General features: G+C 44.8%; 1 protein-coding gene across 1 annotated transcript in view; it reads left to right on the top strand.

Moving 5' to 3' along the window:
* Nucleotides 1–19,114, top strand: part of PRPH2 (peripherin 2) — a 41,240-nt gene extending 22,126 nt beyond the window's left edge. The window contains exons 2-3 of the mRNA XM_068232987.1: nt 14,425–14,671; nt 17,972–19,114. Coding sequence (XP_068089088.1) covers nt 14,425–14,671; nt 17,972–18,184 — 460 coding nt within the window. The 3' untranslated portion in view covers nt 18,185–19,114. The remainder of the gene's footprint in view (nt 1–14,424; nt 14,672–17,971) is intronic.
* Nucleotides 19,115–19,786: the final 672 nt, after the last annotated feature.

Genomic DNA, 19,786 nt, shown 5'->3' with positions numbered 1-19,786 from the left:
TGGCCACTAACGGTCCAATTTCTAGCGAAAAATCGTTAGAGCGATCAGAAATTCTGATCGGACGAAAAATCGTTCACTACACCATCAACTAACCAATCATTGCTTCCTATCTATCACGACCACCAAGAAAATCCAAATTTTCGTTCAACGAAAATTCATTCAGGCGACATTTTTTTTAACTCATTCATAATCGATTGTGTCCACCAATGGAGATTATGTACAACCAATCCGATCAGAATTTCTGATCGCTCGAACGATTTTTCGCTACAAATTGGACCATTAGTGGCCAGCTTTAAGAAGCTACAATACATGATGGTGGTGTATGATTTATCGCTGCATGTTCTCTTCACCTTGTTATACCGGGTGCCTATCTACATGTACAGAACACTCTGTGCTATTAGTTCCCCTTAGCTTCTGCCACGCCCCACTCCTGTGGAGATTTTCCAACATGTGTGGTGAGACTTTCCATTTAAGCTGCTTGAACTCAGTGAAAAGGAAGAAGATCTAATATATTGAGGCAGTAGTTGCAGCAGGGAGAAGGTACCCCAAAAAATAACCATAGATGTAATAAATATAAAATGGCTTACCTCTGAGGAGAAGGGGCGACGCCAATATAAGAAAGAAATTTTAATAATCAGACACAAAAACAATAACGCGTTTCGCGGAGCACAGTCCGCTTCCTCAGATCAAATAAAGCAGTGTCTGGGTAGCCAAGGTGCAGAGGTTGGAGCACCTAAAGCTTTTGGCTACCCAGACACTGCTTTATTTGATCTGAGGAAGTGGACTGTGCTCCGCAAAACACACTATCGTTTTTGTGTCTGATTATTAAAATTTCTTTCCTATATTGGCGTTGCCCCATCTTCTTAGAGGTAAGCCATTTTATATTTATTGCATCCATGGTTATTTTTTGGGGCACCTTCTCCCTTCCAGTGATATTGTTTACAGCCCCCTAGCTATTAGAGGTTGCTATCAGTTTTTCTCTGGATTGCGACCCACACATTTGAAGACAAAGAGCCCGAGTGGGGATGGGATTTCCTCACTTGTTTTTATACTGTGGTTGCTGGTCTTGCAACCCACCTTTGTGATGTGAGTACCTCATCACTTTGTATTTATCCAGAACCTGACATTAATATACTACACCATAAGGGGCTCCTGGTCACTCTCTGTGTTTTTCCTGTATCCATAGGAAGTCTTGGGGCTCCTCTGGACTACACACCTCCCCACATTCTGAAGTTTAGTCCTCTCAGGTGCAGTTTGTTTGTGTCTGAGAATAGCGAAATGTGTGAAAATTATGCCAGGTATCCCAGAATGCTCTGGGAGGAGAATTCCGCATAGCTAAACAGCCTAGGCGGTGACATCACTGGGAGGGCGGGGCTACATACAATATACAGCAGTACAGTATATAGATATGGGAAGTGTTTCTGAAGGTATAAGCAGGAAAATGACCATAAAAGTGGGTATTCTGAATCATTTAGTGCAATATACTATTTGTCACTACAGTGCCTTTTTAAAGAGACTCCGTGACAAAAATTGCATCCTGTTTTTTATCATCCTACAAGTTCCAAAAGCTATTCTAATGTGTTCTAGCTTACTGCAGCACTTTCTACTATCACAGTCTCTGTAATAAATCAATGTATCTTTCCCCTGTCAGACTTGTCGGCCTGTGTCTGGAAGGCTGCCAAGTTCTTCAGTGTTGTGGTTCTGCTATGAACTCCCCCTTCCAGGCCCCTCTATGCACACTGCCTGTGTATTATTTAGATTAGGGCAGCTTCTCTCTTATCTTTTACAAGCTGGATAAATCCTCCTCTGAGCTGGCTGGGCTTTCACATACTGAGGAATTACAGACAAAGGCAAAGCTGTTTGCAGGAAGAAACGAGCAGCCTGAAACTTCAGTGCATGAGAGCTGCAGGGGGAAAGAAACACACAAATGATCTCTTGAGATTCAAAAGGAAGGCTGTATACAGCCTGCTTGTGTATGGATGTATTTTCTATGTGTGGACATACTGTACATCAACCTACTTCCTGTTTTGGTGGCCATTTTGTTTGTTTATAAACAAACTTTTAAAAACTGTTTTTAACCACTTTTAATGCGGCGAGGAGCGGCGAAATTGTGACAGAGGGTAATAGGAGATGTCCCCTAACGCACTGGTATGTTTACTTTTGTGCAATTTTAATACAGATTCTCTTTAAAGAGACTCCGTAACAAAAATTACATCCTGTTTTTTATCATCCTACAAGTTCCAAAAGCTATTCTAATGTGTTCTAGCTTACTGCAGCACTTTCTACTATCACAGTCTCTGTAATAAATCAATGTATCTTTCCCCTGTCAGACTTGTCGGCCTGTGTCTGGAAGGCTGCCAAGTTCTTCAGTGTTGTGGTTCTGCTATGAACTCCCCCTTCCTGGCCCCTCTCTGCACACTGCCTGTGTATTATTTAGATTAGAGCAGCTTCTCTCTTCTCTCTTATCTTTTACAACCTGGATAAATAGTCCTCTGAGCTGGCTAGGCTTTCACGTACTGAGGAAATTACAGACAAGGGCAAAGCTGTTTGCAGGAAGAAAAGAGCAGCCTGAAACTTCAGTGCATGAGAGATGCAGGGGGAAAGAAACACACAAATGATCTCTTGAGATTCAAAAGGAAGGCTGTATACAACCTGCTTGTGTATGGATGTATTTTCTATGTGTGGACATACTGTACATCAACCTACTTCCTGTTTTGGCGGCCATTTTGTTTGTTTATAAACAAACTTTTTAAAACTGTTTTTAACCACTTTTAATGCGGCGGGGAGCGGCGAAATTGTGACAGAGGGTAATAGGAGATGTCCCCTAACGCACTGGTATGTTTACTTTTGTGCGATTTTAACAATACAGATTCTCTTTAAGGTGGCCAGTTTTGTATCAATTTTGCCAGCAGATCCATCAAGTTTGATCAAAGCTGCGGGTGAATCACTGGGGTGATCTGTTGACTACATATCTGATCGATAAACTGACAACTGATTTCAGACAATTTATCAAATAAAAGGAGGGACTGGCTTGTTGGAAAATTTCAGTTGAGTTGGCGGTGGTGGGAATAGCAGAAGACTGATGACCACCTAACGTTGTACTACATTGAGTGAGACAGCGCTAGCAGTGTAAACAAAACTCAGTGATAATTCTGCTAAAGATTGGATGGGACAAGCTGATGTATTGATCGCTACTACCTACTCCTTTCCGATCAGTATCTGACTGATTGCTTGCCAGATAGGGCTGCTCTCAACCCGCACATGGGTAGATTTATTTCACTTAAAGCAATCCTAAAGTGAAAATAAACTTATGATATAATGAATTGTGTGTGTTATACAGCTAAGAAATAGAATATTAGTAGCAAAGAAAAAAGTCTCATATTGTTTTCCAGTACAGGAAGAGTTCAACTTCAGTTATCTATGCAAAAGAGCTTCTCTGAGCTACTCAACAGTCCTGTACGATTGCATGAACTGGCCGTGGCGTCTAATAGATTCCGCGCCAGTTCATAGCAGGCAGGCAGAGCAGGGCTACGGGAAGATGGCGTCCGAAGCCCTGTACTGGAGACTATTTGTGTCTCCAGTACAGGGCTTCGGGTGCCATGTTCCCGTAGCCCTGCTATTCCATTCAGCGTGGGAGATTGCAGGAGGAAGATCGTCTGGGGGAGCTGCGCACCAGAGGCCGGCCGGGAGAGGGGACTTCTGTCAGGTGAGTAAATTATTTTTTTTGCAGGTGAAATGTTGCCCACATTGCATTATTTTCTGCTGAAATGTTGTCCACTGCATTATTTTCTGCTGAAATGTTGCCCACTGCATTATTTTCTGCTGAAATGTTGCCCACTGCGTTATTTTCTGTTGAAATGTTGCCCACATTGCATTGATTTTCAGGTGAAATGTTGCCCACATTGCATTGATTTTCAGGTGAAATGTTGCCCAAATTGCGTTTCTTTTCTGGTGAAATGTTGCCCAAATTGCGTTTGTTTTCTGCTGAAATATTGCCCAAATTTCGTTTGTTTTCTGCTGAAATGTTGCCCAAATTGCGTTTGTTTCCGGTGAAATGTTGCCCAAATTGTGTTTGTTTTCTGCTGAAATGTTGCCCAAATTGCGTTTGTTTTCTGCTGAAATGTTGCCCAAATGGCGTTTATTTTCTGGTGTCTGGGGTAACTGTTTCTGCACTTATTATTTAATGGTCATAGTTGGCTATATTTGCTGCTTTGGGGTTAGGGTTATGCTCCGCCCTTATTTTCTATTCACTGTCTATACTACCCATACAATTCATTATATCATAAGGTTTGGGGTTTTTTTTTCGCTTCAGGTGTTCTTTATGTCTTGTGAAAGAGTTTCAAAGTCTAGAGTTGATCAATAATGCCATATACCTGAATTATTTATTTAATTACTGTTTTAAAGGGAGTCTGAAGCGAATTTTAAAATAAAGAACAGATATTCGCCTAAGGAGAGGAAAGGCTCTGGGTCCTATAGAGCCTTCTCCTTCTCCTGATGGTCTCTGCGTTCCTCCACAGGCTAGCCCGTTAGCAGTCCACAACCAGCCACGCGGGGTCCCTTTCTTCAGACAAGGCAGACATCAAAGAAGTCTGAAGAAGGGGACCCTGCGTGGCCCCGAAACACAATCAATGGTGTTTTGACACACTTTGAAGGAATAAATCCTATTCATCTTTTTTGCTCATGAGAAGCACGGTGTGCTATTTGACTACTTGACTTGTAGTTATACTAGGCAAGAACAAAATCGCTGACAAAACTAAATACAAATCAATAATAGTATTGTTGTGATGATCCGCTCGGCTGCCTGCGCAGGCAGGCAGCCTTTTGATTATTGTTCTGGGCTGCATTCTGCAGGTCTTTGGAAAAGAGACCTTTTGTCAGTTTTGCAGCCTGCTGCTGCTGAGGAATTTGCATACGTTTGTCATGCAAATTGCCTAGCCACATCCTTTGTAGGCTTGCTCTATACAATGTGATTCCACAGTACTGGTCATACGGGTTTGTCCTGTGTAAACACTCCTGGAGTGTCAGCCATGCTCATTGTTTAAAGATTAGCTTAGAGTAATTCTTGGGACAGCACTAGGCATCCTTGCTAGAGCAGTTAGGATTGCATTATTTGTATTGCCTGTTCTGTCTGTTGTACTTGGATCGCACTTGCTCTGGCGGAAAGAGCAGTGGATCCAGCTCGCTCTGTTTCTATACTTGGATCACACTTGCTCTGGCCGAAAGAGCAGTGGATCCTGCTAACTCTCTTGCTGTACTTGGATCACACTAGCTCTGGCGGAAAGAGAAGTGGATCCTGCTAACTCCATTTCCTTATTTAGATCGCACTCGCTCTGGCGGAAGAGCGGTGGATCGTATCTCTCACTTATTCCTGTTTTCGTGTATCTGTCGTGTCTGATACGAACGCTTGCTGGAGGCTCGGCGAGATAACCGTTAAGCAAGCGCTCGCGTCCTCTGTGTCGTGTTTGTCTGTTGGTGGTTAGTTAGGCGTGCTTGTCTCTGTTGTGCTTAACACGCGGAGACCGCGCTGTAAACGCGTTCGCTGTTGCGAATGAGTGCGGTGGTTGCGTTTGTTATTTTCCTTATCTTCTCATTGTATGATTTGCTGTGCCTTTGCTACTCTCGTGCCCTGTCTTGCTTTAGCCTTGTGTCATCTCTGGCAATCGCCTCTCTCGCGATTGTGTTCCTACTTCGTATCTGCTGTTGTGTGTGCACCGTCGCGGGTTGGCGACTGGACTGGTGCACACACATACATTCTGTCCCTGTGCTCATTCTCATTCGCTTCTCGCGATTACGTTCTCACTTGGTTTCCTCTGTTGTGTGTTCACCGTCGCAGGTTGGCGACTAGATTGGTGCACACACATATATTCCTCCTCTGTGCTTATTCTGTCTTGTGTCGCTGTTAGCAATCGCCATCTCCTGCGATTGCCTTCTCACCTGATCTTCATGGTTGTGTGTTCATCATCGCAGGGTGGCGACTAGATTGGTGGACACACATACCCTCTGTCGCTTTGCTCTCTCTTTCTTTCAGGGCCATCTTGCCCTGCGTTTCTTCCCTTCGTACAATTCCTGTCTGGCGTCTGTGGCAGGGCAGAGGATCTGTTCCTTTGCACTCCACAGCTCCATCTGCCGACAGGAATTTCCCTCTACAGGTGCGTTGCACCTTTTGCTGGGTTCTCTCAAATTATACGCTTGTGGAGGATTTCCGCAGTGTCAGTGCACATCCTGTGCGCTGACCACGGAGAGAGTTCCACAATCGTTTACAATTGTTCTATAATTCTGTTATAAATGTAAAGGTATTTGCAGAATCATAGTTTAAGTGTTAGTAATTATGAGTAAGCATGCATCAACATTCTTTACTAAGTGTTGTAGCAACATCACACAAGATAGAGGGGACTCCGTCAATCCTCCGTAGGGGAAAACACCTGGCGACACAATCCAACACGTCTGTTGGTCTCGGCAGAAAAGTCCCAAAGTCCAGGCATTTTCCCAACCCAATTATACCCCCTAAACCATAACACACACAATCACATACACAGTCGCTGTCATAGGTCCGTGATCACAGTACACATCTATGCTACTACGCAATACAACACAGCCAAGCGTGGACACCTCGTGCACAGGCAATGGACAGTATGGTTTTCGGCCTTCAAAAACCAGAGGAAACCGGTTAGAATGAGATAAAGGTGGAACTGCAATGTAACAAACATATTATTCTGACCCAAAGTTACCTCCAGTAAGTAACTCCAGAGCTCAAGTGTTACTTATAGATGGGATGTGAACAGTAATGTTCCATACATACAGTCCATATACGTCACATGTGTATCTAATGCAATTATCAGTTAATATGATGAAAAAAGGGCGCCGCGATAAATATCGTTAACAACATTAGAACATTACAGTTTTTGTAGTATGTTATCGCTTTAGAAGCTTGCAACGTTATAATTTTTTTATATTATTTTGTTTGTATGTACAGATTTTACGTTATCAAAGATACAGTATTATCATTTCTATGTGTAAAAAGGTGTTTTTGCAAAGGGAGTGGTTAGGGTTACGCACCACCCAGGCGGCGTTTAGGGTTAGGTATCACCAGGGGGTGGTTAGGCACCGCCGGGGTGGTTAGGGTAAGGCATCTCCGAGGGGGTGGTTAGAGTTAGGCGCCACCGCGGGAGTGGTTCGTTTTAAGCACCACTAGGAGGGTTCTGTGTGAGAGTAGGGCTGGGTTAAGCTGTATTGTTGAATTACATAACAATTTTTAATGTTAATAACTTAAATTCGTTATTATCTCCCATCTGTTTTTGGAAACTGTATTTATCTTTAACAAAGTTTGACAACAATGTTTATCGTTATTAAGATTTCATTATCCACCGGCGCCATTTCGTTATCCAGCCGGGCCCTTTTTTCCTTGCAGCCTTTTTTTCATGCACGCCATAACATCTATTGGGAACCTACGGAGGGGCGCTTCTGCATGGTGATAGGCTGAGTTACAGAAGCAGAAAGTTTTCGGCGGGGGAATAGGTAACTGCACTTCGCTGCGGCCGCTCTGCGTATCCAGATGGGGGGATATAGAGAGCCAGGCTACTTAAAGGGGAACTGAAGAGAGAGGTATATGGAGGCTGTCATGTTTATTTCCTTTTAGACAATACCAGTTGCCTGGCAGCCCTGCTGATCCTCTGCCTCTAATACTATTAGCCATAGCCCCTGAACAAGCATGCAGCAGATCAGGTGTTTCAGTGGTTCAGACTTAAGCTGGGAATACACGTTTTGTTTTTGCCTTCGTTTTAGCCTTCGTTTCGATTGTGCCTTTTGTCCTTTTCAAACCCGAAATAATCGATCATACGGTTAATATCACCACCCATGGTTTCGTTTTTTTTTTTCGATTCTGATGGTTTCGTTTTTCCAATGATCGAAGGCTGCTAAGAAACGAAACGTAGTACAGGGACGGACGGCATAAACGAATATATAATCGATCTGAACAGCCATCAAGCCTACCAATGGCTCGATTAGATGGATAAAGAGAGATAATATCAAACATGTTCGATCACTAGTCGTTCGTTTTTGGGGTCTATTAATCGAAACTATAATGAGATTATGACTATTTTCACATACGTTTTCAACACTTGATTCGTTTACCGAACAAATCGAAGGCTAAAACGAACGCAAAAACGAAACGTGTATTCCCAGCATTATAAGTCTGATCTGACAAGACTAGCTGCATGCTTGTTTTTGGTTTTAATCAGATACTACTGCAGAGAAATAGACCAGCAGGGCTGCCAGGCAACTGGTATTGATTAAAAGGAAATAAACATGACTGCCTCCATATACCTCTCTCTTCAGTTCCCCTTTAAGCATTTCTTTTAGGTCTGTTTTACTTTTGTTTTTTTGTGTTGTGGTGCAATGCTCCTTGCCACATCCCACAGCGACGAAAATAACGACATTCATATGGCCCTGCGGTAGAGAATGCCGACATGGTTATATGCATTGCACCGCCCCCACTTTTTGACGTACTCCCTGCTCAGCAGGAACTACATCACTGGGATTACCGTCAGTCCGCACATGCGTGCCACGATGGACCGCGCTCTGGTGTTTACACTTACTGCATCACCCATAGACTTCCATTACTCCAAGAACCGTGCGTTAAGCGTGGTGCTTGCAGTACAGCGCTCTGGCCCTTGCGTCGCCTCAGCGCACCGGATCGGACTGCAATAAGTGTGATTTCTCCATAGACTCTCATTGCTTTTGCGCTACTTGGTGGCTACAAGAACTTGCTTTGGGCAGAAAAAACTGTGGAACCATCCCTGATCCCAGGCCATAAATATCTGAAGCCAGTGATAGGCCCCACCTAGTACTAAGTTTACAGGGCCGGACCTACCATGAAGCCACCTAAATCGTGATTCAGGTGGAGAAATCTAATGGGCGGCATTTGGACAGTTTGGGTCACCTGACACCTGCCTCCTCTCTGCTCTCCTGCCCGCCCTCCTGGCACACACTCTGCCCTCCTCATTCATGCATCCCCAAATCTCCATCCTCATTTGACCGGTGGCACCTGCCGCTCTTCCCTATGACATCATAAGCAGGTGAGGTGTTGATATATGCACCTTATTGAGGCATGCTACCACAAACCCCCATCACCGGCGAGAGATCACCATAGCCAGTCTGAGGGGGAAGCTTTAGCATGCGACCAATCAGGCGGGACTGCTGGCACCAGACTGACCAATCACAGTGGCCCGCTGCTCCTTTTGCTAACTGGTGCCGACGGTCTGGACCACAGCACTGTCAATGGGCCTATCACTGCACTCAATCGGTAGCAGTGACATCTGGTCGCACATCCTCCTTCAGGCAGCAGAATGTCTGGAACTGGCCCTGCTAGTGTAGTCTTCCTAATAAAGTGCTCAGTGAGTGTACAACTCCTTTTTAGGACATGGGACTCTGTTGCTATGCAGCGCTCCGGTACCTGCGGTATTATATGGAACTGGAGGCGGTACTATAGCAGCTTCAGCTTAAAGTGCTGTGTAAGCAATAGACTTGCTGCTGTGTTATATATAGCCCAGAGCTGGCCGATTAGCTCACTATTATCCACGGTTAAGGATTGGGAATTGTAGGTTAATCCCGCAGCAGGGACACACAATGCATTGTGCTGCAGGGGAACGACCACACGCTGAGATAATAGGCCCAAAGAGTATTAACCCCTGAGGCTTGTGACGCATTCCCACACAGTACAGGACTGTACAGATTCACTTTCATTAAAGTGACACTGAAGCGAAAAAACAAAACAAAAGCAACTTATGATATAAGGAAGTGTATATGTAGTACAGATAATTAATAGAACATTAGCAGCAAAGAAAAGAGGCTCATATTTAAATTTTCAGTGATATATAATTTTTTTTAAAGTTGCATCAATCTGTCATATTTGCAATTACAAACCACACTCTGTATTTTAAACTATGAAACAGAGCAGAGCTAAGGATGCTTTCCACTTCCCTGCAGTGCACCTCCCACCTTATCTGAAGCTGTGTCTTACTGTTTCTTTGTATACGTGCTTTAGAAAATAAGACTGTTGGACTTAGGGCCTTTTTCCACTACACACAGAATGGATGCAGAAAAACTGACTCCAATGAACGCCTATGGTCCTGTTTCCACTAAACGCAATTTTTCTGATCTGCGTGTAGTGGAAACAGGCCCTTAGGAAAATAGGACTTTGACCAAGTTGGGTCGAAGAGCTCAGAGAAGCTCTTTTGCATAAATAATAACTGACTTTTTTTGTTTTTTTAATTCCTCCTGCACTGGAAATTAGAGATGGCCCGAACGGTTCGCCCGCGAACGGTTCCAGGCGAACTTTAGGTGGTTCGCGTTCACCGGCGAAGGCGAACTTTTCCGGAAGTTCGATTCGCCACATAATGCTTCATTGAGCAGAACTTTGACCCTCTACATCACAGTCAGCAGGTACATTGTCACCAATCAGACTACACTAAACTCTTGGAGCCCCACCCCCCCTTATAAAAGGCAAGGTTCTGCAGTCGTTTTACTCACTCATCTGCCTCCAGTAATTAGTTAAGGGACAGCTGCTCACAGACTCTGCTAGGGAGAGTTTAGTTATGATCTTGTAGATTTGTTCCTAGCTGATTGTTATTCCTTATCCTCCCTCACTCCCTCCTCCCTCACGGAGGAGGGTCTCATCTTCCAGGGAATTGTAGTATTTCAAAAGCCAGCTTACATTCCGTGGCTGGGAATTGAACCCAGGATGGGCTGGGAATTGAACCCAGGTCTCAGTGTGCGGTAGGTAACTCATTTAACCACTATACCACCAACAACACTACATGCTGAAGCCAGCCTAGCATGTACCATTATGATCAATCCAAGAGAAAAATTAGCTTGCTTAATCCACGGAATATTTACTATTTAAAAAGCCATCTTACATACCATGGCTGGGAATTGAACCCAGGCTGGGCTGGGAATTGAACCCAGGTCTCAGTGTGCGGTAGGTAACTCATTTAACCACTATACCACCAACAATTCCCAGCCACGGTATGTAAGCTGGCTTTTGAAATACTACAATTCCCTGGAAGATGAGACCCTCCTCCCTCCGGGAGGAGGGAGGGAGGAGAGAGAGAGGATTCCTGATGTCATAAAGTAGTGCAGGCCTGCAATTGAACATTTAATGAGATTTCTGACCTTAAAACACTGCTTTGTATTGAATCCAGATTTTTTTCTGGGACTTTTGATGTGTATTTTACTCAACCATGTCTTCCCCCAGGTATTAGACCCCATGAAACATCTTTTCTATCATTTTTCCAATCAGCAGAAATTTTTCAAAATTTTGAAGTTCGCCTCCCCTTTGAAGTCTATTGCGGTTCGCAAAAGTTCGCGCGAACCGAACCCTACGCGAAAGTTCGCGAACCAAAAATCGGAGGTTCGGCCCATCTCTACTGGAAATAAGATGAGACTCCAAAGCTGCTCTAAAAATCACAATCCAAAAATCACAAAAGTTGCTCTAAAAATCACAATCTAGAATTCATTTTTTAATATTTGACAAAAAGATTTTAATTTTGCCTATGTGGCTTGAACCGGCCCCATTTAACAAGTCATGCAGAGAAAACCATGGAAACCGTATGAGCATAACATATTTTCATTTTAAGGTTTTAGAAGGTTTTCAAGGCAATATTTAGTTCGGTGGCATTCAGTCCGAGAGAGAGAGAGAAAGAGAAAGAGAAAGAGAGAGAGAGATTTTTTTCCTACCAAAACGTTTTGGAAGCATTTTCATGGGCACTTCCGGTTTTCTATCGGGAAGCCGAATCCGATCGGATATTGGGTTCGGATATCCGATTCTAATCGGATAGCCAAAAGTTCGGATTCGGATCCGGATATCTGAGTATCCGTATCCGAATCAATTCCGATTTTAAAAAGGGGTATCCGAGCACCCCTGCAGGCTATATAATCTAAACAGACAAAAAAAGTGAGAACGCTCAAGGATGCACCTGAATTGTAAGCCTACAGAGGCAATGCAGAGCCCCTCTAAATAACTAAGAGCTAAATACATGCCTTGAATACAAAACAGATGCAAATTATGTGCTAAATCTAATCTAAAATTTTGAAAGTGGATGTGAAGCAGTGAATGCAGCTGGCCACAAGTATAATTACAGACAATTTGCATAGTGGGAGATATGGCAGCGCTTTCAAACAAAATTTACACCTGAATGATTTATTTGCATTGATGTGCAGAGCTCCAGTATATGGACTACATTACACAACTAGCACTCACTACAGGCAAAGGGGGGTGTTAGCTTCAGTGATAATGTGTGCACAAATTATTACCTAATAGACTTCCCCACAGCGGTGACGTACCCCCTCGGGGAAGACCTAACACTAATCTAACGATAAAAACATAATAATCCTCGTGCTGCTTATCAAATAAATGGTATACACATTTCATAGAACAAACAGACAATAAAGTGACAGCGCTCAAGGATGTATCTGAAATGTAAGCCTACAGAGGCAATGCAGAGCCCCTCTGGAACTAAATACATGCATTGAATACAAAACAGATGAACTTGCACAGCAGGAAACATGGCAGCGCTTTCAAACAAAACTTATACCTGAATGATTTATCTGCATTGATGTGTAGAGCCCCACTGGACTGCATTACACACCTAGCACTCACTACAGGCAAATAGGGCTGGTTCAAGTAACAATTGGGCCCTAGGGCAAAATTAGCCTGGGGGCCCCCCAACAGACACCCCCGACCAAAACGTGTCATTCGAGGCCCTTTGTTGCACCCAAATTTCCCTCCTTGGCCCTTGAGCTGGCTGATGACCCTCCCCCAATCACCTCCCAACTTAACAGACTCTGCAGAGTCCCTGAGGAGCAACAGTTAAGATGGGGGAAGGACACCTTGGGGGCCCCTACAGGCTCTGGGACCCTGGGGCAGTTGCCCATTTTTTCCTATAGTAGCTCTGGCCCTGCAGGCAAAGGGGGGTGTTATCTGTCTGTTTAGGCTATATAATCTGTTTGTAGTTAATAAATACATTTATTAATACAAAGTCATGCATAAGACCTATAAGAGGGAAGACTAAGGCAGAAAGTTTAGAGGGATTCCATCAGTGGCATAGCAATAGAGGGTGCAGAGGTTACAACCACATCAGGGCCCTTGGGCCAGAGGGGCCCTCCCTCAACCACAGTTTTAGCTCTCTATTGGTCCTAAGCTGGTAATAATCACTTCTAGGTGCTTTTATCAGTAGTAACCATTAACAAACTGCCCCCATCCCCTTCTTGCACTTCTGACACTGTGGTTGTCCTTAGCAGGTTTTGGTGCGCGGTATCAATTGTTATGTATAGAGTGCTTGAGGGGGCCCAATGTAACTTGCATTGGGGCCCATAGCTCCTTAGCTACGCCACTTTTACAAAACAGAAAGAGTTTCGACCCTGGCTTGACCCGTAACCTCCAAGTATCTGTGGAATAAGAGAGACCAGGAGCCCAATGGTGCAGTGTCATTGGACAAGGCAATACATGTAAGAACACATGTGTAAACAGTGGCATAGCAACATGGGATGCAGACAACCACCAGGGGGCCTCCTTCATCCATCTTATTAGCTTTTCATTGCTGCTATGCTGGTAATAAACACATCTATATGTGCATTGAATAGTGGTAATCCCTAACAAGGTATTTTGTTACTCTGATTGCATCTGTCTGATACTGCAGCTGTCTTTGGTAGGATTTGGGGCTCCATATACATAGAGTGCTTGGGGCCCCATGTACATTTCGCACTGGGGCCCCAAGCTCCTTAGCTATGCCAGTGTGTAAATACTCACAAGGGTGGGTTGCAAAACTTGCAACCACCCTCTGAGCCTGTGGGAATGTAACCGCCCCTGCTCGATGTCCCTGGTCTGCTGGTGCAGATGCTGGTCAGTTGTGAGGACTGCAAGATCCTTGTGACTATGAACCCCTTTGGGGTATGGACTGTGCTAGAAACACTGGTGGAGACGCCTTTGATGATAGACTGCTAAGAGATGTTAATAAGATACAAAGTGTCATCTTACCTTCTCAAAAGGACAAACCATTGGTAAATGGAAAAGATATATTTATTCATGCACGGTAGACAACGCGTTTCATGGGTCTTGGCCCGCTTCCTCAGGTCAATACAAGTGCCTGTAAATCTTTCAGTCATGAGTGTGAGCGCCTAAAATAAAACTATTCCAAAACACAGAGGTGTCCCTTCAAAATAGGAACAGTGGCGACCTGTGGATCCCGTTCCTTTTTCCAAAGGCGCCTTTTATCAGTTCACTGAACGGATCAGTGTGTCAAGTCAGAGGATAAGAGGTCAGCTGTGATCTCCGACTTGTAATAGATGGGCTAATCTTTGAATCGGCACATGTATAATTTGTGGAATGAATCGTTGCTGACTCTTTCCTTTTTAATCTTTCCATTGTAGCCGCATTAAAAGTAACGTGGATGGAAAATACTTGATTGACGGAGTCCCTTTCAGCTGCTGCAACCCCAACTCTCCCCGGCCGTGCATCCAGCAACAGGTGACCAACAACAGCGCCCACTACAGCTACGACCACCAGACTGAGGAGCTCAACTTATGGAACCGGGGCTGCAGGGAGGCCCTCCTCAGCTATTACACCAGCATGATGAGCTCCATGGGGGCCCTGGTCCTCATCGTCTGGGTCATGGAGGTAAGAGGAGGTATCGTCTGAAGCCACAAAAGCTGGCCTTGGAGCCAGGAGTGGGGGAGGGGTAGTAGGTTGATCTCCATTCAATGCCTTTTTCATTTTGTGCCCTCCTCCCATATGCATTAGCTCTCAGAACTTCGACGTGGTGGAACTCTGGGAGTTGGGTGGTAGAGATGTAGCGAATTTGCAGGCTCCATAGTTTTTAATGGCAGGTGAACGGCCGCCGACTTTAACGGGTAATAGCAAAGCCCGCTTATATGCTAGAAACACCAAATTTGCAGGGTATGTGGATAGGGACAGTGGGTACAAGAGGAAACATTTTTTCAAAAAGACCTTACAGTTTTTGAGAAAATCAATTTTAAAGTTTCAGTAGGAAAAAAGTATACATTTAAATGCGGTAAATGACAGATAATTTAGCAAACCTAACTGTAGTGTAAATTTACATATATCAAAAGAAAGAGCAATGAATTTCATGACGGGTTTCCAGGCCCCTGATGAGTCACGCCCCGTGACGAAATGCAAAGGGCGGAGCTATGACGCACGCAGCCTGTGATTGGACCAAGCTGTGTAGCTGAGGGAAGTCGCAGGAGAATACATGGACGGCTAGTAAGACATATTTGATATGCGATGTGGGCAAGTTATGATCTTGTAAGTAGTTTTGTAGCAGGGTGTATAACCTTTTAAATAAACTGTTTTAAGGGGCCCATACACCTAATGATTTTCCCGCCAATATACAGCAGATTCGATCACTGTGATCGAATCTGCTGTGAAATCGTTGTGCAAACGCTGACAGAACAATCAACTTCCATCTGAAATCAATCGTTCTCGTCGATCTGTCCGTGCGGAAGATTTTGCTAGATCGCCGGTGGGTCGGGAGTGCGTCGATAGCGGCGTTCGAATGCCCGACGACTGATACTAGCTGCAATACATTACCTGATCCGGCCGGCGCAAGTCCCCTGGTGTCCGCTGTCTTCTTCTCCGTGCTGGTCTCCGGTCCAGCTGGCTTCACTGAACTTCCTGTCCCAGCAGGAAGTTTAAACAGTAGAGCGCCCTCTACTGTTTAAACTTCCCCTGGACAGGAAGTTCAGTGAAGCCAGCCGGACCGGAGACCAGCACGGAGAAGAAGACAGCAGAGAGAGACCAGGGGACATGCGCCGGCCGGATCAGGTAATGTATGCGGGGGGCAGCAGCGGCAGCTTCACAGATTGCGACCGGTTTCATGCTGAAATCGATTCACAATCTGTCTGCAGTAAAGGCAGCCATACGAACCCTCTTTGATCAGATTGGTCGATCTGATGGTAAATCGACCAGTGTATGGCTACCTTAACACTATGGGAAGCATTTGTTTGATCTCAGGTTCTTACTTGGAGGCAACGGCTGCCTATGAATGCATTTCAACAAGCATCCTGCGGGTAAGCAGGCACTTTGAGGGGGGTGACTGGCTCTCATCCTATTACTCAGGTGGCGGTACCTTTTCCTTGCAGTGTGTGAACACTAAGGGTGAACGTTGTGCGTACGATACAACCTGTGTTTTTGTATTTTGTTTATGCTTCCCTTACATATGCTTCACTGGATGCCTATGAGAAGTGAAACTGAGATCCCTTTCTACTTGTGACTTTATAGAAGTGCAGCAGGATATATTTGAATCTAAATGAAATAAAGTGCAAAAATTCTGCTCCAGATTTTCAGTCAATGGAAATGCACTCAGCTCAGCGGATCGTTCAGAAACAGCCTTATCAGTCTGCAGACTGACTGTACACACGCTGTACTGTCGCTGGAACGCCCGCCCAGTGGGAGGGTCTGACGGACCCATCGTTCCCTTTAGTACGGCGTGTGTACGAGCCTTAAAGGGAACCTTAACTGTGGGCCCAAAAAAAAATTTACTTACCTGGGGCTTTCCCAAGCCTCCTGCAGCCGCCCTGTGCCCGCGCCGGTCCTTCAGTGCCCTCCGGTCTCCCTCCGTGGCTAAGTTTCGTTTTCCGGCAAAGCGTCCTCTTCTTCCGCATTCCCCGCCGTAAAGCGCCTCCCGCATGACGCGTCTTGCGGGAGACCGGAGGGCACCAAAGGACCGGCGCAGGCACAGGGCGGCGGCAGGAGGCTTGGGAAAGCCCCCAGGTAAGTGAATTTTTTTTTGGGCCCACAGTTAAAGTGAACCAGAGAGGAAGCACCCTCATGTATTTTACCATAGAAATCAGTGGGAACATTAGAGAAAACATTTACCCTGCTCTCTGTTCCATCCTCACTGCTAAAAGTGTCTGTTATCTAGCTGAGATAAGAATCCCGGACTGAGCATTGAGTCTGGCTTTGCTATAATGACTCAGCTATAATGATTCCTGAGCAAAGCCAGCAGGGGGCAGGCTTGGACTTGAAGACAGCAAAGAACACAGTCTCAGCTATAATTATTCTGTAGCAAAGCCAGACCGACTGCTTAGTCGGGATTCTTATCTTAGAGGTGATAACAGGCAAATTAAACAGAGAACAATGTAACAAAGAGCAGATTAGGTGTTTACTGTCATGTTCCCACTGATTTATAAGGTAAAATACAAGAGGGTGCTTCATCTCTGGTTCTCTTTAAGGTTCCCTTTAAGGGTAACAGGAGATTTGGGCTCACAGTGGCTAATGGGTGATTTGGGGCTAATGCACTTATGGTTAATATGGCAGCCAAAGTAGACATTTTGGCGCCCAATAAATATCGTTTTCAACATTAGAGCATTAAAGTTTTTTAAAATATTATTGTTTTGGAACTTGCAACATTGCAGTTTTTGTAATATCGTTTGTATGTACACATTTTACATTATCAAATATTTTATCGTTTGTATGTACAAATTTTACGTTTGTGAGGGTGTTTGTGTGTGTGTGTGTGTGTGTGTGGGGGGGGGGGGGACAGGACGGTTGGGGTTAGGCGTCAGGATTGGTGTTTGTGCGTGGGGGGCGGTGGTAGTTTTTAGGGCTGGGTACCACCAGTGGTGTTTATTGTTTATAAAGATTTTGACTTCACGCGGCCCATTTTTCCTCCCACCTCTATTTCATGCACGCCTCCTACTGTTTAGTAAGTAAACAAAGAAATAACCAAGAATCCCCCATAAGGAGATGGACTAGTCCAAAACCTTAGAGATCTGTCAGATCTTCACTACCTACCGTAAGGGACAGCAGAATAGGAAAAAAAAAACATTTATAGTGAATTGTACTCACGTACTGGGAGAAACGTGCATTTATATGTTTGTATTTTCAATCTTACAATTTTTTATGATAGTAGTCCTTTAATGGAGACTTATTTTCCCCCTTCTGCCATGTCCCCCACAGATGGCTGTCATGATTGGCTTGAGGTATCTGCACACAAGTCTGGACGCCATCACCAGCTCTGAAGACCTGGAGAGCGATAGCGAGGGCTGGCTGCTGGAGAAGAGCTTGAAAGAGACCGTCATGTCCATGTGGGCATTCCTGAAGAGTCTGGGTAAGCTGAACCAGGTGGACGACGGCGGAGACAAGGGCCCATCAGTCGCCACGGTCAGCTGAACCACTAGGATCCTCTGAGACTGTGAACAAGACATCTTTTCAAGTGGGAATTTTCTCACTTTGCAAAAAGATGCACGCCCATTTGCAAAAAGTCCACACCCCCTTCACGGCACACCGGTGTACAGCCACCTATCGGTGTACGCTGCATACATTACCGACTCCAATCCATACAGCCCACAGTTACGTTACAGAGGGTCTCCACCAGTGGCGTAACAACAATTCATGATGCCTCCCAGCAAAACTTTGATTCCCCCCTAATTTTCACACCCCTTCCCTTGGTGCCCTTCATGGCCTTGGGGTCCATCTCACAAAGGGTCATAAAACAAGTTTGGCCATCATGATGTTCACACCAAGTGTAGTTACAAAAACACTTGTTCTGAATTATTGTCCTCTGCATCGGAGGAAGGGAAGTTTAGCAGTTGTGGCCCCCCCACAGCTCTGGGTACCTCTGCAATCACAGGTGCTGCTTCCCTATAGTTAAACCCCTGGTCTCAGCTCTAAAATATGTCATATTCATGTCACATTTAGAAATATCTCAGGTCACATATAATTCAGTGAAGGGTACTGGACCAAAAATAATTTACCTTCACTCCATTTTTGAATTGTACAAAAACATTTAATTATTATTGATTAGTCATTATGTATGTTCCGTGGCGCTGCTCCATGATATAAGTATTTGTCACAAGCGTCCATACCGAACTGAGAGCGAGGAGAGACTGACGGAGGCTTGCTGTGTAGTGTTGCCTGTATGATAAGCCTGTAAGAACCTATAGACAGCTGTTTCCATGGAGATCTGGGATGTCCTATTTCACTCTGTATGGAACGGCACATTGAGTAGGACACAGGTCTGTAGCTGGTTGTTCTAAAACTGCTGAAAATAAGGGAGAACACCAGGAATTTTTGCTAAATAAAAGTATTTCCCACTAGTGATATCGGTTATTGTAGTTTATCTTTGCTTAGCATATGCTTTGGAAACCACATTCTGCTATTGGAAACATGATGTATTGTGGAGTGGGTCTACATTGGGTTTCAGAAGCTTTGTGTCGCACTTCCTGTTGTGTTGACAATGATGAGCTCTTCGCAGTTTACAAGAGTTTGCCTTGGAGATCCAGCCAACATTTTATTTGTTAAAGTGTACCCAAAATATTTCTCTGGATCCTGTAGACCAAGGTTGTCAAATTGGTCCTTCAAGGGCCGAGGTCCTCACACATTTTTGTTGACACAGCTCAAATTAATTGATGGGTCTGAATCAGGAAAGGTGAGGTTCATCAGGTAGAACACATTCCTCTCTTTCTCAGTCCATCCTAAACACTGGCATGGATCTGGCCCTACAGGCCTGGAGTTCCATACCTGTGCTGTAGAGGCTTCCTGTGTCCTCCTTACCTCTGCTGCTGCTCATGGACCCTCCAAACATTTTTGAAAGGGGCTTGTTGGAAATCTGATCAGGGCTATGCTGCTCTTCAAGCCCAGGCATGCCAATACGGCCGCACCCAAACAGTAAGCCGGAGCTGCAGCCCCGATGTTAAAGAGGGTCCTGGTGGGTGGCAACAGGAGAGAGGAGGACCCTGGAAGCCTCTATAGGATCCAGAGCCTTCGCTCTTT

Source organism: Hyperolius riggenbachi, chromosome 4 (assembly GCF_040937935.1).
Source record: "Hyperolius riggenbachi isolate aHypRig1 chromosome 4, aHypRig1.pri, whole genome shotgun sequence".
NCBI lineage: Eukaryota > Metazoa > Chordata > Amphibia > Anura > Hyperoliidae > Hyperolius > Hyperolius riggenbachi.
This window is presented reverse-complemented; position numbering and strand designations above follow the sequence as displayed.